The sequence below is a fragment of the Caretta caretta genome, chromosome 9 (assembly GCF_965140235.1).
Source record: "Caretta caretta isolate rCarCar2 chromosome 9, rCarCar1.hap1, whole genome shotgun sequence".
Taxonomy (NCBI): domain Eukaryota; kingdom Metazoa; phylum Chordata; order Testudines; family Cheloniidae; genus Caretta; species Caretta caretta.
Genome location: NC_134214.1, coordinates 53321606 through 53348451, shown reverse-complemented (window position 1 = coordinate 53348451; position 26846 = coordinate 53321606). Strand labels below are relative to the sequence as shown.

Sequence of the window (26846 nt, the reverse complement as noted above, 5' to 3'; positions counted from 1 at the left end):
TGCATTCGCTGTCCTTGTGCTCTTGTGTAGCAAAGGCCATTTCTGCACTGGTCCTCTCCATGATGCTGCCCAGTTTAATTGGGATCGCATGTGAGTTCATGAATATTGTGTCCGCCAGGATTTTATAAAAGAGCGGGGCAAGCTGTCACAGGTATGTGTGTGTGTGTGCGGAGAGTAGGTGAGAACTGTTTGAAAATGTAAAAAGAAACATATGATTACTGGTAAACATATTTTTATCGCCTTAGCACAATGGTGCCCAATCTCTTTTGGGGCCTGCTGCTATTTTAATACAGTTAATAAATGATATTATTGTTATCATGGATTAAATCAAAGGTGAGTGGATGTTTTAAGGACAAGACAGTATGTAAAGGTAGAAAATTCAAGCACGATGGGGTTGTTACCACAGAGTTTGGAGGAAATTCTCTGCATGAGTGTTTTCCAAGTCCAGCTTGTCTTTAATCTTACTACCATGATGAGACCAGCCATATTCTTTCATCTTTGATAGCACCACTTAGAAGTTGGTAACGAATCTCCCCAAAACACCTCTATGAGGCAGTGTCTGATTTCTGGGTTAAGAATTATTGTTACTTCATACTTGCAAACTTAGTGAGTTCAGTAGCAACCTTTTCTTGTAAAGTTACAGGGAAGTAGAATTGTTAATGCTCTGACAGCAAATCTGTAGAGCTGGTCATGAATCAGCACTCAATATCTGTAAGTAGCAGTAATTGACATGAAGGTTTTAACTCAGAGAGAGCAATGCCACAGCACAGTGTGAGGGACTTTTTAATGCTGAGTCAGTGCATTAAATGACTGGCTAATGGTTTCCCTGCTGTGGAGGAAGGCTCACGAGTATACAGTGGCAGGAGAGAGAATGTTAGTGAGAGTTGGGAGGGGATGATCTTGACAACCAAATGGGTGGTAAATTCCAGGTCATCTCAATCATCCTTGCAGGAATTCCGTCAGAAAGCTCTAGACTGGGAGAAGCAGCGGTTGCTTTACCAGCAACAGGTGGCGTCACTGGAGGCCCAGAGGAAGGCTTTGACAGAGCAATCTGAGCTCATGCAGGTACAATTAATGTGCGCTGAAAGTTGTTTGTTTGCAGTGACGAGCTAATGAAATCCCTCAAGTGTGAATCCACTTCAGATCGCAACTGAAATGACTTTATCGGTCCTAATGGAGTAAACTCATCTATACAGTACAAGCAATGAAAGATCTGAAGTCTGTTAATGGAGGCTGGCTAAACCTTCCCCATGGCTCCCATACACTCAGTCTCACTCATAAATATTAGGAGGGGGAAGATAGTAAGATAAGTGTTTCTGGGAGTGGGGGGGAGATTACAGGACATGACACTTTAAAATAACTTTTGTCACGTCCTGTTCAAAGCTATGTACCTGCCAATCCTCAGCTGTGTAGCTGCAGCTATACAGAAGTTGCTCTTTGAAAATAGTCTTGTCGTACAAAAGGCATTTGCCACACGGTAGCAAAGTAACAGCAGTTTCTAGCTCTGTTTTTGAGGCTCTTAAAACAGGAGCAGAATGGTGCTGTTGTTCCTGAAAAGTTAATCCATTCCCGAGCTAATGCTGCTGCAGTAGTCTGATGAGCTGACCGAGACCCCAGCTGTGAAGATGCTTACACTGACACAATTACAGCAAATGCTGATGATAAGCTCTTGTTGGGAGCTTTTCACTTAATGGGCACCTGAATTGCTGCTGAGTGGAAGCTCTGGCAAGGAGGAGTTTTGCAGTTTGTGTTGACAGGATTGGAGTTGGCACTAATGGCGCTTTATGAGGGGCCAACACTAGCAGATCCACAAATGCCGAGTGGGCCTTTGAGCAGAAGGTCTCACCGCTGCTGTCTCTCTCCTTGCTATTTCAGTCTTCCAAGGAGAGACGTGTCCTTGGAGCACTGGCCAGTGTGTTAGATCACAGTGTAGCAGAAAAATGGGACATTTACGTTGCGATTTCCAAAGCAGTCTCGGGGACTTAAGCTCACCTTTATTGGCAAATGTGATGGAAGCCTAAATCCTCACGACTGCGTTGGAAATCTCAACCTAAAAAAATAAAACCTGTCACAAACACATCCTGACAGCATTTTCTGGTTTTGTTTTTTTCTGACAAAGGGTTGGATGAGATCTGCAGATCCCATGCACACTCTTGCCCCCACCCAACCCATTAGTCAGGGGTGCTGTTTTTCCAGCTAAGGATGACTGGATTCCCTTTTGTCACTGTAACTGTGCAGGTTACTCTGGAGTAGACCGTGGCTTTCTCTTGCCCAGTGAGGAGTGCCTACCCTCCATCCCTGCCAGCCTAATAAACTAAAGGCTGGCAACCAAAACTGGGTCTCCTACATGGCACCATAGGAGATTATGGCTAGGCCTTTCCTTTGTGGGTCTTAACTTTTACTTTCAGGCTTTCCATTTATTGCAGAAACTGTCCATGAATTCAGCCAGTCTGGCATGTTGGTTTATTGGGCCATCTCGGGCAACCACATGCTTTTACTTTCATAGCAATTGCTCCTTGTGATCCAGGTTTGTGTATTGTTTGCAAGGGTAATGACAGCACTGCGTATATTGGGCACTACATAAAAAAGGTGTTCAGAAAGTGATGTTCTTAGAGGCATATGACATTACTCATTTGTTAAATTATGTCAGTCTGCAAATAGGGAAGGTATTGTTTGTCAGTGATATGTTTAATGTAAGTATTCTATTCTATTCCTTTCTCTAATTTACATTTAAAACAATAAAACCTTAAAATCTCAAGAAAGTGAGTGTTCTAGCAAGCTTCTAGTACCGGAGATTCACTGCATGAAACAGAACATGACTGGCTGTTGCCGTCACTCCAGTTTCTAATTTCTATTTGATTCCTTTTCCATCTGTCAGGAGTTGCTCCTTGTCTCCATGTGGGATTAACAGATTTGCCTGGCTTTGTAGTTCATATATGGTATTTCCAAATCTGCTTCCACTTTGTCCTCTGGCTAGATCTAACCCCTGGGTTGATGGACAGGGAACTTAGGCCGCTTTACTGTTTGTTCAATCTCTTGGGCAGTGTGGGTTGTCTGCTTCAGAGATTCTCTTTCTTTAGATGCCCTCAGAACCTCTTTTGGAATCATAAGGATGCCGTCAAATTCCTTTCTTCTCCCCACCTCAAAGGCCTCACCTATGTACAATCCTGACGCAGCACCTCCTGTTGTTCCCTGAAGGGCAGCACTGCTTTCAGAGAAAATGGCATGTTGCATCGAGAAGTATCGGTGTGGAGCCTTCATGAAGCTTCGAATCTGTTTATTTCACCTCTCTTTATATGTAATTTAGCTATAACACAGCAACAACCTCTGTCAGCAGACTCAGCTCACCAATCGGAAGCAGATGCTGGAATCTGTGCAACTGGCCAGCCAATCGGAAATCCAGCATTTAACCAGCAAACTGGAGCGAGCCAATGATACCATCTGTGCCAATGAGCTGGAGGTGGAGAGGCTTAACATGAGAGTGGATGACTTGACTGGAGCCAATCAGAAGATTCTGGAGGATCACCAAAGAGTCCAAGAGGAGCTGGGGCATTCTAAGAAAATGCTGGAGGTTTGTGAGAAGTAGCAGTGAGAGCTGTCCATGGAGGGTGCTGGGGGTAGTTCAGTGCATTCCAGATTATCACCTGGGAGGTACAGTCACCCTGGAGATCTCCCACCCTTCCATCAGTGCCTTTGTGTGAGGCTCCAAGCTGGCTGTGAGGCCAGCTTTGTACCCATGTGGCATTGTGAGCCCATTACCCATCTAATGCTTCTTTTGGCATCTGAAAATACAATTCATTTCCAGCCCAACTATACTAAACTGATTCTGTCCATTCCTGCAACAGTAACTTCCATTTCCTCTCTTGTAGGTATTACAAGAGGAGAAGTTGGAGCTGAGAGTCACTCTGCAGTCCCAGGAGGATTTCATTAAGAGCTCAAAGATGCATCAGGAGCAGTTACATAAGGAGCTGGCCAGCGTAACTGAAACCCTGCACAGCAAGGAGCTCCTTACCAGGTCTGATCCTTGGCATCTAAATGTGGTTGGCCATCACCCCACTCAATGTAGATCTGTGACCTTAAGTGACTCTCTGAGCCTGTGGAGCTCTATCTGTATGCTTGGAGTCTGAGCTCATGGCTGTTAGTATGCTCTAGGGGGACGCTGTAAGGTAAGGGTGCCCGTTCTTCATTTGCTTCAAAAGCAGTCGGCATCCAAACAGTGAAGAAGTATTGTAAATACAGAGGGGTTCAGCCTTGGCTCTCTGGTAGGTTTCCTGAGTCAGTGCATTGTGGTTTGATTCCCTTTTCGTGCATTTCAGGTGAGTAGTGGAGAGAGAAAACATCCTTTGGCCACTAAATGTACTCATTGAAGTCAGTGCAAAGGTCCCATTAACTTTAAGGGCATAGGGTCAAGGCTTCAGCAAGGTTATAATGATTGTGGCAAAGGCATCAGCCGCTTTCTGCCTTGATACTGGTGGAGAGAGACACTGAAGTATACACAGGAGATCTAGCAGCTATGCCTTTCCCTGCAGCAGGGATTACTGAGCATCTGCCAGTGGGATTGAAATTGCCCAGTTGTGTTGGTTTTTTTACTAATTTGGTGGCGGCCTGTCATAATCTGACTGAATTCAAACATGGGCCTGTCATCAGGATGAGATGCTTGGGGCATCCAGAATATCCACAGATGCCACATTATAGCATTACGTCTTGGTGGATTTTGTAGAGCTAGAGTAGAGACGAGATGGGTGAGGTAATGTCTTTTATTGGACTGCCTTGTGTTGTCAGAGAATAGAAAATATCACTGTTCTTATATCAATACACAGGGGGATGAGGTGTGTCAAGAGACTAAGGCCTTCTGGGATGGTCCTGTGTTTGTGCATAGGTCACTGGAAGAACACCTGCGTGAGAAATGGCTGTCACAGGAGTTCCCAGAGCTGGAGCATGTACTCCTGCAGTTGGATCTTGCACAGAAGAATGAAAAGAACCTACAGTCAGAGGTGGCTCGTCTTGAGGGCAGGTAGAGGACAACTTCAAAATTCAGTCACACACAGACAATATGGCATGTATAATGTCTTATTCACCAGCGCTGTTAACCACAGTAAAATCGTCCAAACCACTAGTATTTTAAGAGTCCATAGAAATCTGAGTCTAAAATCTTACCACAGTGGGATGTTAGGGTTAGTTTGTTTGTTTGTTAAATATACCTTTTTAGGTTTTAAAAAATATTTTCTTTAGTATGCTTAGACATGTCATTTTCCTTTGTAGTGGAGAGGGAAATCTTTGTTAAACTAAATAGCCAGTCAGCTGCTGAGAGCTACATCTCATCTTTCCTGTTCTGAGTAAAAACTGTGATGGAATTTCTCCACTGATGGATCTGTAGAGAAGATCCCCGGTTTACAAGGGAAGTTGGTAACTTTCCTTTGGTAAGGAAAAGAGAAATGGCTGTATCTAATCAGAAAAGATTGCAGTAGTCTTGGTCTGTCAAAATGACTTCGGTAGAGAGGATAGATGTGTGAATGCTGGTTTCCTGAGATAACCTGCATTGTGGCTCATGGGGGGTGTTTTTAAATTGTGATTTGTTTGTTTGTTTCTGCCCCCAGCCTGGGAGTCATAAATGCCAGGTGTATACAGCTGAGCAAGGAGCTGACAGAGAAGTGCAAAGAGCTGCGGGTGACGGAAGAACACCACTGCCTGGCCAAGGCTGAGATTAAAAAGGTAAGACCCCTGAGCCTTAGAGTGGGAGCGAGGTTTGAGGACTAGCTAGCACAGTTGCCCACAACAACTCTGTGTGCTCTGTATTAGCAAAGCAAAGAAAGGGATGAAGGAACAGAGTATGTTGTGGGGAAAATGGTTGCTCAGAATGAAGGGATGGGAGAGAACTGAGGATCCCACACGCAACTTTCCCTTATGTCTTTTTTTTTTTTTTTTTTTACCTTGAGTGGAAGAGAGTAGTCTTGGTCTGTGCTTTTAAAAGTGGCAGTGGATGGCTGAAGGAAATAAGCAATGGAAGGGCCTCACTGACATAGCAGTTCTTCTTCGAGTGATTGATCATTGCATTCCAATAGGTGTGTGCACGATTGTCAGAAGGGTTTTCCCCTAGCGGTACCTGTCAGGTCAGCTGTGGAGACCCCTGGAGTGGCGCCTTCATGGCGGTGTATATAGGTCCCTGCCGACCCGCTGCCTGCTCAGGTCGGTCTTACCGCCAGTGATGGTCGTTGTAGCAGCTCAGTCTCTTGCATTCGCAAATGGCTACCTAGTGGTTCCCTTTTCTTATTTGTAAATAGTTAATCAATAGTTGTACAGTAGTTAAGCTTACTTTGAGGGGCTCCCCCCCACCCTGGTTTTCCCCAGGCACCGGGGCATGCCTCAGTCACAGGAGTTTAAGGCATGCGAGAGGTGTACGAAACCTATGCCCAGAGGTGATCACACGCTGCTTGTCTTAAGTGCCTAGGAGAAGGTCATCAGACAGACAAGTGACCAATTTGCAGGAGCTTTAGACCCAGGACTAAGAGAGAGCAGGACTATCATTTAAAGCTCTTCCTGATGGAGTTGGCCCTCTGCCCTCAGCCGGTACTGGAAATGGCACCGGCATCATCAGTGTGCAGCGCCCCAGCCTCAGTGCACTGAGGAAAGACCTCTTCACCGCTTACAGTCCCCAGTGCCTCATAAGAAAAAGAAGGCGGACGGGGGTCGTTCCCCCTAATAAGAAGCCGCAAGGGGAATCCAGCGGGGTGCATCCTGTGGCAGGACACCCACGGCTTGGCTCTCAAGACCTGGCACCATTGATTCTGGCCCCGATCAGAGGTCCGTCGAGTTCAGTGCTGGTGGATTCCTCCAAATCCTCCTGAAGAGCTCGACCTTCCCTCCACGCTGGATGCCTACAAGGCAATGTGGGACCTTATTGCCATGACGGCGCAGTCCCGGCCCCGCAGATGTGAGCGACAGCACCGCTGCAGATGCCGGCTCAAGTTCAGGCACTGTCAGCGGCACTGACAACGGCACCGTCTGTGGCATCTATGATGGTGCCCCATGTGGCACCATCTCCGGCACCCTTCATGGCAGTGATGGTGGCACTGGCCCGTGTTCATCATCACAGCAAGCCCATGATGTTACAGCACCTCTACCCATTACCCCGGTACCGCTCCCTGGCACCATCAGGCTCTCTCTCCTTGTGGTCGGGCTCAGAGTACTCTTCCAAGTCGGAGGCTGAGTTTTCTGTCTCCTGATGCAGCCAGTACCACTCGTGGTCCTGGCACTGCAGAGTTGTGGACTCGTCGGCACCGGTGGTATCCTGGCCACCCCAGTGGCAGGGCCGAGTACAAAGGCCCAAGCAGTCCAAAAGGGCCAATCATCAGGCTCAGGGCTCCAGGGCTGCATTGATGACGTCTGCACCCTGTGCCCTATCCTCAGCAATGTCTGTGTCTCACCACACATCCAGGGCTCCGGAGGATCCTGCATGAGACAAGGACTCTGGGCTGTCACACTTAGGAACAGCACCCGAACCAGTACCACCAGTTGTACTGGAGCCACCTCCAGTCACGGGGGGACTGACACACCTGACCCAGCCTCCAGGGAGCCAGAAAGGCAGGAAGACCTGGTCCCACGGACCTCCTCCTCCTCCTCGCCAGACGAGGCGGTGGCAGGCAGCACCACCACCCTGCCAGCGATGGACACCAGGGGATACCAGGACCTTCTTAGGAGGGTGGCCCTAAACCTCCAGGCGGAGGAGGTCACAGAGGAGTCGGACCCAATGGTGGACATCCTTGCCCTGGAGGGTCCATCTAGGGTGGCTGTGTCCCTGATAAGAACTATCCAGAATGCTACTAGGGTGCTCTGGCAGAGTCTGGCCCCTATACCACCCACTGCTAAAGGGGTGGGGAGACGTTATTTTGTGCCGCAGAAAGGGTATGAACACCTTTTCACCCACCCACCAACCCAGGGACTCTAGTGGTCAAAGTGGCAAACCATAAGGAGCGATGGGGCAGCCAGGTGCCGGTCCAAAGTCACGGGATGCTAAGCAGCTGGACTTTTTCGGCTGAAAGGTCTACTTGACTGTAGGGCTCCAGCTTCGAGTGGCCAACCAGCAAGCGGTACTCAGCCACTATGCTTTCAATTCCTGGAGCACTTTAACAAAGTTTCAGGAGTTGCTCCCGGCTTTCTCGCACAAGGAATTTGATGTGCTTCTCGAAGAGGGCAGAGTGGTCCCAAGATCCTCCATCCAGGCTGCGTTAGACGTGGCAGACTTGGCGGCTCGGACTATGGCCTCCACCGTTACAATGAGACACAGCGCGTGGCAGCAGGTGTCCGGGATACCACCGGAGACCTGTCCTTTGACTGTGCAGGCTTGTTTGTCCAAAATACGGACTCTTGCTTGAACAGTCTTAAGGGCTCGTGGGCGACTCTAAAGTCTTTGGGAATCCAGACCCCTGCATCCCAAAGAAAGCCATTTAAGTCTCAGCCCCCATCCCGCTTCTATTCTCGGCCCCCGAGGCGAGACTCGTGCTGGAGACAGGGGCAGGAATCATAGGAGATGCCCGTCACAGTCCTCCTCAGGCCCAGGCCAGGGTTCTTCCAAACAGCCCCCCCTGGGCCCAAAGCCAAACTTTTGAAGATGCACCCGAGGACGGAGCACCAGTACTGAGCTTGGATCCTTACCCCCTCTTCGTGAATTTACTGTCTCACTTCTACTCTGCTTGGTCTCAGATCACATCAGATCACTGGATTCTAAGCACGGTGGCCGTGGGATATTTTGTCCAATTCTATTCCCTCCTACCCCCCTTCCTTGTCCCTCTACAGGGACCCTTCTCACAAACTACTCCTGCAAGAAGTGCAATCGCCCCTCTCTCTTGGGCAATAGAGGAGGTTCCTCAGTAGTTTGGGACTACTCCCGCTATTTCTCCATCCCCAAGGCCAAGGGTGGGCTCTGGTCTATTTTGGCTCTGCGAGACCGTAACAAATTCATAAGGAAAGTTTCGCATGGTCTCTCTGGCCTCCATCATTCCTTCCCTGGATCTGGGGGACTGGTATGCCACCCTTGACTTGAAAGATACGTACTTTCATATTTCCATTATTCCGGCCCACAGACGGTTTCTTTACTTTATGGTCAGTGGCCAGCACTACTAGTTCAGGGTGCTCCCATTTGGGCTTTCGGTGCCCCTCCTGGGTATCCATGAAGTGTGTGGCGGATGACTGGCTCATGAAGGCCAAGTTGCAAGCACAGGCTGTGAAGCGTGTCTCTCTGTCTCGGGCCACCTTCCTCAGGCTGGGCCTCATATTGAATGTGCCCAAATCTACACTAGTCCTGATGCAGAGAATAGAATTCATAGGAGCTCTCTTGGACTCCATGCAGGCCAGGGCATTCCTGCCCAAGCTGCATTTTCAAGGACTCAGGGACATTATTGAAAACCTTCACCGATTTCCCCACAATGATGGCCAGAAATTGCATGAAACTGTTGGGGCATATGTCAGCCTGTACAAAATGAGCTGGCCGATTGCCTCAGCCGGGCGTTTCACAATCACGAATGGTCCCTCAGGCTGGACATCGTGCATACGATTTTCCAGAGATGGGGCTTTCCCCACATAAACTGTTCACGACGCGGAGCAACAGGAAGTGCCAGCGGTTCTGCTAGATTCTGAACCACAGCCCAGGATCCATCACGGACGCCTTTCACCTTTCGTGGACGAGTCACCTGCTGTACACGTTCCCGCTCTTCCCTCTCATACACAAAGTCCTCCTCAAGACTCGCCAGGAAGGGGCTTCCTTGATCCTCGTAGAGCCAGCGTGACCCCACCAGCACTGATTCACCATGCTGTTGAACCTCTCAGTGGACAGACCACAAGCCCTTCCCGTGCGCCCGACCCTCATTACACAGGACCATGGCTGCCTGCAACACTCGAACCTGGAGTCCCTCCACCACACAGTGTGGAAACTCCATGGTTGAATCTGCTTGAGCTTCAGTGTTCGGACCCAGTGAGGGAAGACCTGCTGGGAAGTAGGAAACCCTCCACGCATGCCACATATCTGGTCTCTGCAGAGGGGCAGCCCTCCACAGCAAGCGCCAATTCCCTTTGTTTTGGACTACCTACTATACCTCAAGCAGCAGGGGTTGGCAATATAATCTCTCAGGGTACACCTGGCTGCCATTTCTGCCTTCCACCTGGGAGCAGCAGGTAGGTCAGTCTTCAGCAATCCCATGGTGGGCCAGTTTCTCAAAGACTTGGACAGACTTTATCCCCAGGTGCAACGGCCCGTTCCCCAGTGGGACCTCAACCTGGTCCTGTCCGCACTCATGAGGCCCCCTTTCGAGCCCATGGTGACCTGCCCTATGTCCTACCTTTCCTGGAAGGTAGCCATAACCTTGGCTAGAAGGGTCTCCGAGCTCAGCGCTGACTTCCGAGCCTCCCTATACAGTCTTTTATAAAGACAAGATGCTGTTACACCCTCACCCCATGTTTCTACCAAAGATAGTCTCCCAGTTTCATGTGAACCAGGACATTTTTACCTGTGTTCTTCCCTAAGCCCCATGCCAGTAACAGAGAGCAAATGCTCCATTCCCTGGATGTCAGTCGTGCCCTAGCATTCTACACTGAGGGCACAGAGGCATTTCATAAGTCACCATGGCTCTTTATTGCAATCACAGAGAATGAAGGGGCTTCCAATCTTGTCCCAGTGCATTTCATCGTGGATCACGTCCCGTATCAGGACGTGCTACGACCTGGCTAAGATTCCAGCCCCTTCGCTGACGGCGCACTCCACAAGAGCACAGGCTTCATCCGCAGCATTCCTGGAACAGGTCCCTATCCAGGATACATGCAAGGCAGCAATACGGTCTTCCATCCACATCTTCACGTTGCATTACGCCATCAACTAACAGGCGAGGGACGATGCAGCCTTCGGCAGGGCAGTCCTGCATCCAGCAACCAAGTGAACTCAGGAAGAACTTCTCCTCCAGGAAAACTGCTTGGAGGTCACCTATTGGAATGCACATGAGCAATCACTCGAAGAAGAAAAAATGGTTACCTACCTCTCGTCAGTGTTTGTTCTTTGAGATGTGTTGCTCATCTTCATTCCAAATCCCACATGCCTCCCCTCTGTCCAAGTATTCCAGCAAGAAGGAACTGAGAAGGTGGCGGGTTGGCAAGGAGCTATATACGCCGCCATGAAGGCGCCACTCCAGGGATATCCATAGCCGACCCGACGGGTACCGCTAGGGGAAAAACCTTCTGATGATCGTGCACGTGGTGCGCGCACCTATTGGAAAGGACATGAGCAACACCAGTTACGAGAGGTAGCTAACCTTTTTTTCCATTTTACTGTAGGTAGGAAAATGTGGTATAGTTCTGTGCAGAAAGTAACACCCAGAGAACTGTGGCTGTTTTTTGACATTAGTGCGAGGCTAACTGTCGTATATCCTGTCCATATATGTGGGGTTGTAGATTCCTTCCTGAGAAGGGGTGTGTTTAGAGCGATTCTGACCCTGGTTATGACAGCAGATTCGCAAAAGTAGAAGGAATTGAGATGAGGAGGTGATATCTAGCAGGCCCAGTGGTATAATGTGCTTCCCATTTCACTTCTTGAGATCTGTATCTGAACATGTTTTAGGGTAGTAAGTGTAATGAGTGAGTTTGTATCCGTCTAGATATCTAGGTACACAGCCATATGCTAGCACAGAACACAGCAGCTGTCTGCAGTGAACATATCACCCTAGTGCTCTGCCCTTGGCACTGGCTCCCCATGGAATACACCGCTCATATTTGGGTTATCCCTCCATGGGATTGGTCCTAGCAACCTGAGAGATCTCCCCCCACCCCCGCAACTATGACCTTAACAGCAACATCCTGCTGGGATGTTGAAACAGTATGCCACTGGGGTTAGGCTTGTCAGTGTGACAGACAGAACTTTCCCAGGAGCAGGAGCTAGCCTACAGACTTTGTTCCCACCAAGAAGTAAGGGATCGTCACCACACCCCTTTCAGACCGTACTGGAAATCTCATTTCTTCTATGTAGCTCTTCACATACACAGACACCTCATCTTAGACATGCCTATTTACTTACACACACAAACAGCTCCACAGGCTGGGGAAGAGGAAAGAGAAAGTGGTGGTCCTATTATTTCTATGTTTAAGTACTTGGGAGGCCGTGAGATACTACAGTGATGAGTGCTGTGTGGTATCTAGATAGACAGACTGTGGTGCTGTAGAAATAGGTCAGATTAGGGATGTAAAATACTGAACGGTTAACTGGTAAGCATTAGTCTTACCGGTTAACTGATCCTAACCATTAACCCCCAGCCCCGGGGCTGATTACATGACATAATTTTAATTGTTTAAATGGTTAACTTTTTAAACGGATATTTACATCTCTACTACAGATATGGCACTTTATAGATAGGTTGAGATCTGTGGGCTGATTTTCAGAAGGTTTAAGTGTTCACAGCTGCTATCAATGAGGGGTGTGGGTGTTCAGCCCTTTTGACGGGCTTAAGCTCTGCAGTGGGTACTTATTCACAACCGACTTCTTACCCCAACGGATAACTGGGGAAGCAGAAGACCACCAAAGGGATGAGATAGTTAGTTTGTTATAAGTCAGGATTGAAGTATGTTAACAGAAGATTCCGAGGAAGCTTGCATAGAGCTCTGCACCAGCCAGTGCTAAAATTATACATAACTCATGTGTCAGCACATCTGCTTTCTTGCTGTTTGTCCTTTAAAAATCCATGGGTGGTTCATGCATATCTCTCTCCAGCTGAAGGAGCAGCTGTCTCAGGCTGAACAAACTCATAGCAGTGAGCTAGAAGGGATGAAAAAGGAGATCTCCCAGTTGACGCAGGTGCTGCACCAGCGTGACATTGCTATCGCCTCGTCCAGCGGGTCCACTTCTGACATGGAGCAACGAATGAGAATGGAGATTGAAAGAGCAGAGAGGAAAGCTGTGGAGCACAGGGTAAAAATGACTGAAGGCTCTTCCTCTGTCTCCACGGCCCTTGGGGCCCTGAGGGTTGCAGCACAGAGTTCTGTATTTCAGCTAAGCTAATGCTTTCCTTCCCTCTTGTGTTTTTAGCCGTGGGATCCAGAGACTGGCATGATCAAAGCAAGGGACTGGAGAGCCTCCCAGGGAAGCTGTCTAACCTTGTTGTGTCCCCCACAGCCTCTTGCTTTCCTAACCAAACCTGTAGCCATTACTCGTCTTTCCTTCTAAAAGGGGTGTAGAAAATTTGAGTTTGATTTGGGTGAGGAGGATCCTATTGTAGCTGTCTATGGAGCTCTGGCATTATCCTAGGCTGTCAGCTGTGTGGAAGGAAAGGGGTAGAGAAGCTTTCCTTGAGCAAAGAGGAACTCTTGACAATCTCTACTTGATCAAGGTGAACCAACTCATTGTTCCATGTGGTACCAAAGTAGCAGCAGCTTTCAGCTCAATTTAGAGACTCTTAAACCAAGAGCAGAATGGTGCTGCTGTCTCTGGAAAGTCAGTCTGTTCATTGAGGTAGATCTGGAGATTACGAGCAAATGAGGATTACCAGAGGAAGGCTTCATGATCCCATCCAAACTGGAGCCCCTCTTAGTAACCATCCATATTTTGATCTCCATGCAAATTATCTTAGTGCGAAGGAAAGATAGGAAGAATATTAAGAGGCCAATATGGCTCCATAAGGAGCTCTGTAATGACCTGAAAATCAACAAAGAATCCCACAAAAAGTAGAAACATGGATGAATTGCTTAGGAGAAGTACAAAAGAAAATCACAAGGAAGGAGAGACAAAATCAGAAAGGCTAAAGCACAGAATGAGTTATACCTTGCAAAGGACATAATAGGCAATAAGAAGAGGCTCTATAAATACATGAGGAGCAAGATAAAGATGAAGGAAACTAGGTCCTTTACTTAGAGGGGAAGGAGAGCTAAGAAGCAACATCAAGAAAGTTGAGGTGTTTAATGACTATTTTGCTTCAGATATTCAGCACAATTAATGTTAACAAGGGGGAAGGAACACAAGCCAAAATAGGGAGAGAACAGGTTAAAGAATATTTAGATAAGGTAGATGTATTCAAGTTGGCAGGGCCTGCTTAAATTCATCGTAGGGTACTTAGGGAGCTAGCTGAAGCAATCTCAGAACAGTTAGAAATTCCCTTTTGATAACTCCTGAAGGACAGGTGAGATCCCAGAGGGCTGGAGAAACATAGTACCTATCTTTAAAAGGGGGAACAAAGAGGACCTAGTGAACTTTGATACCTTGCAAGACACTGGAACAAATAATTAAACAATCAGTTTGCAAGCACCTGGAGGATAACAGGGTTATAAGGAATAGTCAGCATGGATTTATCAAGAACAAATCATGTCAAACCAACCTAATTTCCTTCTTTGACTGGGTTATTAGCCTGACGGATAGAGAGGAAGCAGTAGAAGTGATACCTCTTGATTTTCGTAAGGCTTTTGACACAGTTCCATGTGATATTTTCATAAACAAACCAGGGAATTGTGGTCCAGATGATATTACTATAAAGTGGAATAACTGACTAGGTGGTAATACTGCTGAAAAGGATCAGGGGATTATAGGGGATCACAAACTGAATGAGTCAACAGTGTGATGCAGTTGCAAAAGAGACTAATGTCATTCTGGGGTGTATTAACAGGAGTGTCATAATGTAAGACATGGCAGGTAATTGTCCTGCTCTGCTTGTATTGGTGAAGTCTCAACTAGAGTAACTGTGTCCAGTTCAGGGCACCAAACTTTAGGAAACATGTGGACAAATTGGAGAGAGTCCAGAGGAGAGCAACAAATGTGATAAAAGGTTTAGAAAATCTGGACTATCGAGGAAAAGTCAACAAAACTGGGCATGTTTATTCTTGAGAAAAGAAGACTGAGTGGGACCTGATTAACAGCCTTAATACGTTAAGGGCTTTTATAAAGAGAATGTGATTGATTGTTCTCCATATCCTCTGAAGGTAGGATGAGAAGTAATAGGCTTAATCTGCAGCAAGGGAGATTTAGGTTAGATATTATGAATAACTTTCTAACTATTAGGGTAATTAAGCTCTGGAATAGGCTTTCAAGGGAAGTTATAACATCCTCATTATTGGAGATTTTTAAGAACAGGCTGGACAAACTCCTGGTCAAGATTTACTTGGTCCTGCCTCAGTGCAGGTGGCTCGACTTGATGACTTTTCAAGGTCCCTTCCAGTCCTTCATTTCTATGATTCTGTGAATTCAATTTGAGATCTCTTACATTAATTAGACTCTGGCAATAAAATCCTACAAACCAATGTGAAAATAGGATGGCTTGAACTGTGTATACTAAATAAGTTGTACAGGTGCCATTGCAAACTTAGTGGGGACTACAACTCAGAACTTTCTTCCTAAGCTACATTAGCATTTGAGCTAAAAGTGGGAAAAGATAGCATGTAGGTCTTTGATTAGTTATTTGTGTTCATCCTGTCTTCTCAGGTGATTCTGGTTCATTTGGAAACCCTGAGGCTGGAGAACCGTCACCTCTCTGAGATGTTGCAGAAGGTGGAGTCTAGTGTGTTGGGGGTATGGAATGTGGAATAGCAATTCAGATGACCTAGTGTCCTGGTGGTGGGCTGTATGGTAGCAATAGTAGTAGTGCTTATATCGCCTTCCACACCTAGGCTGCCAAGTGCTTGATAAAACTGGGTAAGCATCATTCCCTTCCATTGTACAGTTGAGGAAAGTGAGACCCAGAGATTATGATGATAGCTTGCTCTTATACAGCACTTTTCATCAGTAGATTTCAAAGGACTTGAGAAAGGAGGTTGATTTCATTATCCCTGTTACATTATCCACAGGTGGAGAAACTGAGGCACAGAAAGGGGAGGTGACTTGCTCAAGGTACCCATCAGACCAGTGGCAGAGCTGGGGATAGAACCCAGGACTCCCAATCCCTGGTTCAGTGCCCTAGCCACTGGCTCCTGCTGTCTCCTGTCATCACATTGTAGTACATGCCATGTTTTTATCAGCTTGCCTTCAAGCTCTGAGCAGATTCAAGAGTCTAACTATAAATCCCTGGTGCCTCCTCCACAAGTTTGAGAGCTATAAGTACTCTGGCTCTTGCAGCTACTGCACTGAAAATACATTTTACTTCCTGGTGAGAGGGAATTTGGTAGACTTTCCCCCCTCTCTTTAGTCAGTAGGCACTGGTGGAATGTGGCATTGAAAAACATGTACATTTACAGAAAATCTATTTGACTTGCTGCTACCACTAGATGTCGCTGTGGGTGGCAGTTCTGAATAATAGGGAGGGAGAGAAAGATGGGGCTTAGCATAAAGGGTGGAATATACTGGTCACTAATGCAGAGACTTCTCAGAGCAAAACATCCTTTCAGCCTGGGTTACTCCCCACCTGTGCAATGCACAGGAAAGTAAAATCAGTGACACTAAAATGAAGTAGCAGAAACATTCCGAGGGAAGATATTTCTGGGGCATTTTATTTATTTATGGAGAATACAAATGTTTGTTTTTCAACCAGCTCTAAAACGTACTAAGTTGTCGGAAGTCTGCAGTTTGTGCAAGAGAAACAGTTTTCTCCGGGGCTAGTATGAGACTCCCAGGAACTAAAGACCATCCCAAACCTCACCATTTCCCATTGAAGTGCTAGGCACACATGTCCAACCTGCTTTCTTTAATATAAACCCAGAGTCGCACAGACCTCTTCAAAAAAAAAAAAAAACAAAACAAAAAAAAACAACAACCCTGACAACCCCACCAACACACAATTGTATGCTGCATACACAATTCTCCTACCTGGGTAGAGGATGAGAAAGAGAACAAATCACATGTGACAGATGTTAGTCTCATTGATTAATGCACAACTAGATAGTGCTGAGATACTGTGGACATAAGGGCATCGTAAGAACCCGAATAGAATGGAATAGACGGTGATAGCAGCCAGTTTGAATTACCAAGCCTATCAGCAAGTTGAAGACTTAACTGGTGGTCTCTGAACTTTTTCCAAGGTACAGCTTTGGGGTTGTCTGTGAATGGACAAAAAGAAAGAAGGGGAAAGTCTATAGAGGAAAAACAGTTGGGAAATAGAAATTTCCTTTCCCCAGTTAGAAAAGGGGGCAGGGAGAGAACTAGATGTCAAAAACTGAATCACTATAGTTGTGTACAAACAACCCATTCCTGCTTTTGAATGGCTTAACAACGTAAGTAATTAATGTGTGAAACTCAGAGAAAAGGTTGGAAGTCGTATTTCAGAACTATATACATTTCTGCTCATGCCCACAGACCTGGCGTCGGCTATGTTACGTGTGTGTGTGGAGGGGAGGGGTTGCACAGAGGGAGTTTCTTTTGTCTATAATATGTTCTTGGAGGCAGAATTCTAGGTTTGTCAGTCCCAAGTCATTACTTTGCCACTTTGCTGCAGCAGGAAAGAAGTCATTCCCTATGTAAAGCCCATTCAAATAAATGGAAGGTGCCTAGTACATCTAGCCGCACCATTGCGCAAACACTTGTTTGGGTGTGCCTGAGGAGTCATTTAGCAGTTAAGTGACTCCCAAATTTGGCTTGTAAGTTCACTCTCAGTGAGATGAATGAAGGAAATTCACATCTCTGCTTGTTTAACTCATTCTGTCTGGTTGCAGACTCAATAAGAGAGCAGCAGTTGATTTACCCTCTGGAGGTGGTATTGCTAGTAAAAAGCCTGGAAATTTCACTCCTTAAAATGGGACTCCTAGAATACGTTCTAGGAAGAACGTGGTTTATCTGTGCTCTGGATCTAGATTCTCTGTAAAAATCCTGAAAAATACAAGTTTGGATTGACTTCAACATCTCTCCCTTTGTTAGGCAAAAGATGTCCATGTAACAGACATTCAAGAAAGCTACACCACAGCACTAAATAAATTAGAGTCTGAGAACCAGCAACTGCAGAAGAACTTGGCAGAGACTAGAGCTAAGTTAGAGCTCTCCACTCAGGTCTGCCGGGACAAGTATGAGAGCATCGTGCAGCAAATGCAAAGCAAAGTGACTGAGATCAAGGATACAGAATGCAGGTGAGAGCATGGCATGGGGACAGTTTTTTGTTCTATTACAAAGGAAAGTCGAAGGCACACGAATAGATTTCTGATGCCACATTTGTACAGAATATCTACCCCAAAACTCTGACACAAGACCATTCTGGAATTTGCTGTTGTGCTTTAAATGGAGCAATAGCTTTTAGTCCCTGTTATCTTTGTTCTGCAGTGCTAGCTGGCCTCTTAGGCTATGTCTCCACAGCATTTTGGATTTGACAGTGGGGCTCCCAGCCTGGGTTGACAGAATTGGATTAGTGGGGCTTGCACTAGCAGTCTAAAAGTAACTTTTTAGACTGCGCTTTGACTGTGCAACCTCGGGCTCTGAAGTCTAGGGAATGGGGCTGGACTTCAGAGCCCAAGCTGCACCTTCATAAGAACATAAGAATGGCCATACTGGGTGAGACCAAAGGTCCATCCAGCCCAGGCAAGGCGGATTAGTTTATCTTTTTGTTTTATGTGAATTTTTCCTGTGTTAAGAGGGAGGTTTATTCCTGTTTTCTGTAACTTTAAGGTTTTGCCCAGAGGGGGATCCTCTGTGTTTTGAATCTGAATACCCTGTAAAGTGTCACTTAGTTTTGTGAGATCTATTTGAAGTCCTTCACAGTCTGCTTTGGTCTTAACTATCTTGAGCAGGTTAGTATCATCTGCAGACTTTGCCACCTCACTGTTTACCCCTTTCTCCAGATAAGTTGAATAGGATTGGTCCTAGGAGTGACCCTTGGGGAACCCCACTAGTTACCCCTCTCCAGTCTGAAAATTTACCATTTATTCCTACCCTTTGTTCCCTGTCTTTCAACCAGTTCTCAATCTATGGAAAGGATCTTCCCTCTTATCCCATGACAACTTAATTTACGTAAGAGCCTTTGGTGAGGGACCTTGTCAAAGGCTTTCTGGAAATCTAAGTACACTATGTCCACTGGATCCCCCTTGTCCACATGTTTGTAGACCCCTTCAAAGAACTCTAATAGATTAGTAAGACATGATTTGCCTTTACTGCTAACTCACCGTTGAAGGCTGTGTAGACATGCCCTTACTGGTGCTCTTTATTGCTGCTATGCTTAGCTGCTTTTGTGTAGCAAAATTAGCACATATTCGAAGCATGCATGCATTCTCCTCAGTTAACTTGTACTGGTTTTTGTGGAGGAATTAGCTGTGGTACAGGAAGCTGTGGTCGTAATAGGATGTGCCACAGACTGTAATACTTCAAATGACTAGAACAATAGAATAAGTGGTGTTGTGAATTCCCTGGAGACTGGATGTACTTCTGGGGCCTTGTGAAAACAAGTGATAGCAGCCAGTTTGAATCGCCAAGCCTATTAAGAAAGTGAGGACTAACCTCTCTGAACTTTTCCAAGAAAAAGCCCTTGCATAAGATCCGTAAAACAGAGCCAAACTATCCTGATTTTAGATTTATGCGTTCTGTCCTGCTCTCCAGAAGAACCCAGGAGCTGCAGCACAAACATGAGGAAGAAAAAAGGAAACTGCAGGCCAGGCTTGAAAAGACCATTCAGCACTACAAAGGGGAGATCCAGAATCTGAAAGCCCACCATGTGTTGCCTGGGATGGGCGCTGTGTCAGATGCATCAGGCGGATCGAACCCCCATGTCAGTAGGAGCAGCTCTAAGGAATCCCTGTCCTCTGACTCGCTGCCAGGAACAGACCCTTTGTCCCCTGTGCTGGATGGAAAACAAGATTTCACTGACGATACATCCAGGAAGTCAGTCTCCAGTCAACGGAGAGAACTTGTGCCCTTGGTAAGTAGTAATATAGGAGCTGTTGGTCACTGTTCAGAGAGAAGGGATATAGTCAGGATTCTCTATTCTCTTATATGACAGATATAAGCAGGTTTCAGAGACCACCTTTTAAACACCACTATACTGTGTGTGCACGTAGAGGTACATTGTAACCCAAAGCCAGGAAAACTAATAGTACAGGGATGATGAATACTCTAATAACTAGAATGACGGTTTGGAATAAGATTATTTCCCAGAACACTTTGGGGCAAGACTTTCTGCTGAAATACGAATTCTAAACTCCGAGTTGGTTCAGCCTGTAGTGAACTTCTCCCTTGATACTGGAGTTGTGTACCAACTGACGGAAGCAACCTGCTTCAGTTATTAAATATTCTGTATCAGTATCTGTTTGGTGAAACTTGGCTCAGACATTTAATATTTTGTAGGAGAGGAAAAACTGCTATGCTGAAAATATAGGGGATGGGGGGGATGAAATCAAGTTTCTGAGGTAGGCAATTAGTTCACATATTTTTCCTAGTACTGATTGGAGGGCACATGGGGTTTTTTGGTTCTCTGCAACCCACACACTGTAATTTGTCACCATTTTATGGCTCTTAAAGGGCTGCCCCTGGTAGATCACTCCCCTACAGCATTAGTAGAGAAAGGGAGGTTGCCAGCAGGCAGCATTTGTCACCAAAAAAAAAACAAAAAAAAACGGTGATTGGAGAAGTGGCAGTAAACTGGATGAGACTAGCCCCTGCATATCCGTGAAAGGCCAGGATTTTCTGTCTTGGTGATTTCCACATACAGAGAAAGCCTCTTGGATTTCACCCAGTTGTCTTCTCTTACCAAGAAATTGAAGGCAGGCTTTCCCTGATGGACAACAGCTCCTTCCTGATCTCATATTTTACCTCCCCTTCCCTTCCCCCAACATTCCCTTCTCTGAAAGTCTCCCCTCATTTTTAATGTAGTTTAAAACTTAGCTTCGAAATGTCCCCCTTTTAGGGGGTGAGCTGTCTGGGGGAGGCAAGTGAGTGGCAGAACCAGCTTCTCTTTTTATTTGAAAGAACACATGGCAATTTATCAACAAGGGCTGGCTGAATAGGAGTGTGATGGGAGCTCAGCACATTCCTCCCAGCTACATGGGAATTGTGCATCACAAACCCGTACTGCCTCCTTGAACATTACATAACAGAAAGCAGGGACTTCATAGTCTGCTCAGAAACTCATTCCCGCAGTAGCAAGAGACAGGCAGCGGCGGGTGGGTGAGTAATATGGACGGGAAAAGGTGGCTAAACTCACGTAATAAAACCATTGTAATGATTCAGACTTGCATTAGACAGTGGTTTTATATAACCTCTTTCATAGTCTTGAGTTACCCTAAAGCTGTGTAGAAAGTTCAGCACTGAGTATGAAATCCTTGCTCCATTGAAGTCAACAGGAATTTTACCACTGACTTCCCAGGGACCAGGATTCCCCCTAGAAGTGCAGTGGTCGGGTAGGTAACTGTGGAAGTCATTTTCCATGCAATAGTAGCTCCCACCCAGCCCTGGATATGCGAATTCCTTGTTATGAAGAGCAGTTACATGCGCCAAGATAGTGTTATGGGATTTTTCACTGCTGTTGGAGCCTGGCTGAAGCTACCTGGAGAGTCAGTATCTCTCCCTGTGTGCCCCACAACTAGCAAAATAGGACTGTATTGTTGTATCAGTGACTTGTCTAAGCATGAGACCCCAGTGCCTGACTTGGCCCAGCTCATGTAGTGCTGTACCTTTTGAAAGTATGGCTGGAATCCTGTTTTTGCTGACCTTCAGGCTGGCACTCTTTTACCGTGACAGACAGGCTGGAAGCACACCCAATCTCTGCATTATTGATTTCCTATTACTTCTGGCTTTTTGCGGCGTCCTGAGGGCCTTGTCCCTTTCTGATTCAGAATCTAACCCCTTGCTGTGTGGCAAGGGACTTAAGAGCAGACATCCCAGCTATAGGTCTTCCAATGGGGCTTCTGCTTCTAAGTCATTTGTTAACTTAGCCGCCCGGGGCCTTACTTTTAGAACGTCGCTGTTTCCAGCTGACCTTTTAAGATTCTTAATCTGCTACCTCAATAAAGGTCAATAATGACATAACTTAGATTCTAGGTTCCCTCAACATGTAGAAACTGCTTGTGGTTCAGTACAGTTTCACTTGAATTAAATGCACTGTTTTTCCCCTCACAGTCAAATGCCAGAATATTGCATGTGTTGAAGCCTCCGGCTGCAGTTTATTCCTGTGCCCATGAGCCCTGTTAACATCTCTGTTTTCCTTTAGTGCCCCCTGCCTACAGCTCCGATTGGCTCAATAGCAGCAAGGTTTTTGGAGGAGGAAGAAGTGAGATCTCAGCGCATCCTGGAACGCTTAGATGCTCACATTGAGGAACTGAAAAGGGAGAGCGAAAGGACAGTGAAACAGTTCACACACCAGAAGTAACAGTTCTTCAAGGTCTGTGGATTTGAAGACTGGTTTAATTAAACCACATCAAACTGGGGGGGAGGTACCCATGAACCTAATATAACTCAGAGCTTGCAGGAAAGAAGTCTCCTCATTCCCCAAGCTGAATTAGCAGTGTGGAAACCAAGGAAATTGTGCTCGTCTCTGGAGCAAAACACTTTGCCTGGCGGGAGTGATTGTGCTGGTGAAAGTACATCTCCATCTGAAACACTGGCTCAGGAGGCTAGAGGTCTCTGTTCCAGGAGAGACTGTGTGTGTGTGTGTTCACTGTCATGGAGATTGTGATGTCTTCCCGGAGCAAATTCCGGTGTAAACTATTTATTTAAAACTATTTTTATATCTGTAAAAAAGATAAATAAAAGCAAAACAGGAAAAATCCCTTTTCCCATTCTCATTCCCCCCCTCCCAAAAAAAAAAAAAGGCACAAAGTAAATCTTTCAGCCAGTGAGTTTTCATTTGTATACCATCTCCAGGGAATTAATCTGACCATCTGCTTCCAAGAGGTTGTTATGCTCTTTTCAAAAAACAAGGTACACAGCAGGCCTAAGTGGGGGAGAAAACACTTTCCAAATGAGGCTCTCGTCTCCTAGTGTACTGTTGGTAAATATTTCCTGGAGCTTCATGCAACTCCTACACCTGGCTGCTTGCGTGCTGTGCTGTTCATTTCCATACGATTCCATCTTGCTCTTATATTGCTTCCACAGATACTGAAGCAGCAAAATACACAAGCAGAAAACAAAGAAAGGAAAGGTGGCAGAATTCTCACTATGGTGATGGATATAAAAAAGGAGCAGTGGGAACAGAAGGTGAAGTAGAGTGTAAGGGATAAACACACATGAATGAGAGCCACTATATTTGTACAACAGCTGTTTTACAGAGCACTGAGCAGCTGGTGGGAATTGTAAGAGTGGTTTTAGGAGTCAGGTCAGTGTGCCAGATAGCTTCTCAGAAGTCGTTTCATTCTGACAGGAGGAGTACATTTTAAGGCACTTGTCCTTGACTGTTTTCAGTGTGTGTTCTGTCACATCTAAGGGAACAGATTGGAGACCAAGCTTGATGCTTTTGTTGTTGATAAAGAATGAATTCCTAATCTATCCTCACCAGCTCCTTTGTTTTATGTACTAGCCTCATTTATAAAGTGGACCGGATTGGCTAACCCAGTCACGTGACAAGGTGGTGAGCTAATGCTGCCACATGGCTCCAGTAAGAGTCCTCACAATGAATAGGCCACTGAGTCAAAGTTATTGTAATAAATTGTCAGCTGACCAATCAGAAAGAATTTTATGCCCCTGTTATATATTAGGTGAGAGATTCAAAGATCCCTAGGGGAGTTAGGTTCCCAGTTGCCATTGAAAGTCAATGTGAGTTGCACACCTAACTCCCTAGATCCTGGCCATTGTCTTTCCTCCTGCTCCTTTGTTGTGCTTCCTTTTCCTGCTGCTCAGACTCCATCCCCCTCATGTTCATCCTCTCCCTCCTTGGCAAGGCTGTGGGTTCCCTGAGCATGGTCCAGGTGGGCATTGATTCACACTACTCCGCACCCTGCTGCATAGCTTGACTGATAAATGCAGTCTGATTTAAAATGTACACTATGCTGTATTAGCATCTCCATCCCCACATTTGCCACTCCCTGTTTCTCTCTGTCCTTATTAGTTTTTCACAACTGTTCATCAGTTTTACACACTGACAAGACCTGAAATCACAGACCCCATGAAGACTTGCCGTAAGTGATAATCAGCTCCATTGATCCAGACCATCCAGTGAAGGTGGTAAGTAATGCCTGTCGAAACAAAGGCGATTATATTCTGTTGTTGGAAGCTTTTGCCTCACCCACTCTCCTCCCCTCCCGTCAACTATAAGTCAGTGCATCTTTGAGAGCTCTCCTCATGTGCCTGGGGAATTTCAAAATGTGGAGGATTTGTGGGTCCCACCAGCTGTCCTTGATAAATGTGAATGATGGTTCTAGAGCCATTCCAGAGTCTGTTCTGTCACACAATGGGACCTAGTGCCCTTTTTTTCAATGTGATATTTATTATGGACACTCCCTTTCCCATATAACATATCGGGCCTGAAGTCACACTGTGGTGGCAGGATTTTCCAGCATGCATAGTGATGGTCTGACTCTCCTCTGGTTCTGACTTCAATTGGAGCAGAGGTAGGTCAATGAAAACAATTCAACAAGGCCCTATATATCAGCTAACCACTCAGGCCAAAGGGGCAACAATAGCAAAGGATCTCAAGGCTTCCATGAGTTGGAGTATATAAACATTAGGGTGATGGAATCCTGGCCATTATCTAGTCAGTGGCAAAACTCCCAATTGACTCCAATACGTGCCAGGAGTTAGCAAAACTTGGTAAATCCTGAAGTAGATGATGGTTGCAGATGAGCAACACTAAACATGCCCAATTATGGAGGCTGTGGGTGGTAACTAGAGAGGAAAGAAACTTAACAGACAGACTGCCATGAAAGGAGCAATCACCCCAGTTGCATCAGGTCAGGTTATACAGCCACATTCTGAGATATGAAGCCAATATACTGCTCAAAACAAAGCAAGATGACAGCTATCCCTACTCATTTGGGGATATCAAAGGCAATATGCCATTTGCTTGCACTGTAATAAAAGGCATGAAAATACTATTCCATCAACATCCCATGCACCTAAATACAAGCTGGATAAAAATCAATGATTTTTTTTAAATAAAATCTGATTTTTTTTTAATTTAAATCAGATTTTTTTGATAATTTTTTCCTCAAAAAGCAATCTAAAGATAGTTTTAATTAAGATACATTATAGCTCAAAGATATCTCACCATGGAATAGGGATTATAAATTCTAATTCTTATTATATATATTATATGTATATAAAATATGTTTGCTGTTGAAGAAAAAAATCCAGAATACTTAACCTTGTTGTTTTAGTTAAATAAAGCCATTTACATGTCTGTCTGGTGGGTGATCTCCTCCTAATACAGCATGGCAAGAAAATCCTCCGAATATTTATGATTAACCTGTTGAATTGGAGATAGTTCACCTCCCAATGACTTCATAAATATCTGCTTCAATTACCATTGGTAAATGAATAACCAAGCAATCATTCATTTTCTGATACAGCTGTAAAACTAATCTGAAAAGTTTTCAAAATAAATCGCTGTTTAAAAATGTATATTGTGTACCTTCTAAAAATGAAACCTACATCAATCTCTGAGTTGTGAAGAGTATATATTAAGGTTATAACAACCAACAACAATGCACTTTTATGTAGAAATCCATGATTAAATAGAGTCTTCCTGACTAGTGATTTAAATCAAATTGATTTAAATCATGATTTGGTGATTTAAATCAATTTGATTTAAATCAAATCCACTCTGCCTAAATACGCTATTACATTTGGGCCATTATTGAAGCAATTAGCTATAATAATTGATAAATGGAGGAGCTGAGAGGCAGTTATCAAAGTTCTTCACTTGTATGTGTGTAGAATAATTTACCAATATCAAAAAGGATGAGACCTCTGACATTAGCAAATAACAGCTGGCAATGTGAATTCTTAGCTCAGAGTAATTACTCCTCTGCATGGCACAGGGTTACAGAAACTCTCCCAGTCCCCTTTCAGACTGAAGGATAATAGTCCATTTGAATTGGTGGGAAGAGTTGACGTATCAATAATGTGCGCTATAAAACTGTAAAGTGTACCTGTCGTTTTGTGAGGAGGAGGAATAGGGTTGTTTTTCCTGGAGGGAGATGGCACAGCGAGTCCAGGCTTTATGGCACTTTTATCTGGGGCTGCAGGGTTTCCGTGCATTCATTTATGCCTTCTGAATGTTGAACATCCCCTCGGAATAATTACTTGGTCTTAGCAGTTTTATAATTAATGAAGCTGGAGGGGTTTTTTTGTCTTTGAACTCATCCTTTTTAATAACACCAAAGAATTTCTTACACAGTTGCAAGGCTGAGCCAGATGTTTGCCTTCTGTTTAATTAAAAACAATACTGTATGTGGAACCCAATTTGTAGTGAGTCGTGCCTTGATTTCTAGTCTGCACCACGTGAAAGGGAAAGGTTGCCATCTTGGCAAGACTTTTAATGGTGGTCTTACCAGATATGTGAGAGGGCATCAGATGTACAGTAGATTGTTCGTTATCCATGTGTGATATTGCATCTAGGTCATGTGTCTACTTAATCCAAGGAGTGGGGGTGTACACAGAGAGAGAGAGACTAAAACAAATTGACTGGTTGTATTGAGGGTAATAACAGTATCCTGTAGCCTAGGGGACAAAATGAGTCCTGGAGACTGTTATCGTGATAGGTGATGGGGAATGTGTACAAAGAAACTACTTTTACTTTAGGGCAATTTCTTCTTACTGCTATTGCTCTCTGAGCATCTGTTATATGAATAATTCGGGCTTCTCCTGCCCCAGTTCCAACTCTCTTCCCCCTGCCACCTTATCTGTTGGGTGAAGGTCTAGGGACTTTCTTGTGACAAGCAGATTTTAGGGAAGAGGAGCCAGAGCCTTGTCTCCCTCTAGGCATTTGCAGGGGCTTTTCTAAGGTCAGACCTTGGGGGCAAGCATAGGCTTCTGGGAGCAGTCTGTAGCTATGTGT

General features: G+C 45.4%; 1 protein-coding gene across 19 annotated transcripts in view; it reads left to right on the top strand.

Moving 5' to 3' along the window:
• The window catches only part of CEP63 (centrosomal protein 63), a 48302-nt gene extending 22857 nt beyond the window's left edge, over positions 1 to 25445 (top strand). For 9 of the 19 annotated variants that reach the window (XM_048863220.2, XM_048863215.2, XM_048863222.2 and 6 more), the window contains 10 exons: positions 952 to 1065; positions 3335 to 3571; positions 3870 to 4015; positions 4880 to 5014; positions 5598 to 5712; positions 12743 to 12940; positions 15437 to 15523; positions 17798 to 18003; positions 19433 to 19778; positions 22065 to 25445. In XM_048863220.2, coding sequence (XP_048719177.1) covers positions 952 to 1065; positions 3335 to 3571; positions 3870 to 4015; positions 4880 to 5014; positions 5598 to 5712; positions 12743 to 12940; positions 15437 to 15523; positions 17798 to 18003; positions 19433 to 19778; positions 22065 to 22223 — 1743 coding nt within the window. In that variant the 3' untranslated portion in view covers positions 22224 to 25445. The remainder of the gene's footprint in view (positions 1 to 951; positions 1066 to 3334; positions 3572 to 3869; positions 4016 to 4879; positions 5015 to 5597; positions 5713 to 12742; positions 12941 to 15436; positions 15524 to 17797; positions 18004 to 19432; positions 19779 to 22064) is intronic. The other 10 variants (XM_048863229.2, XM_048863228.2, XM_048863225.2 and 7 more) reach the window with 8 other exon arrangements.
• Positions 25446 to 26846: the final 1401 nt, after the last annotated feature.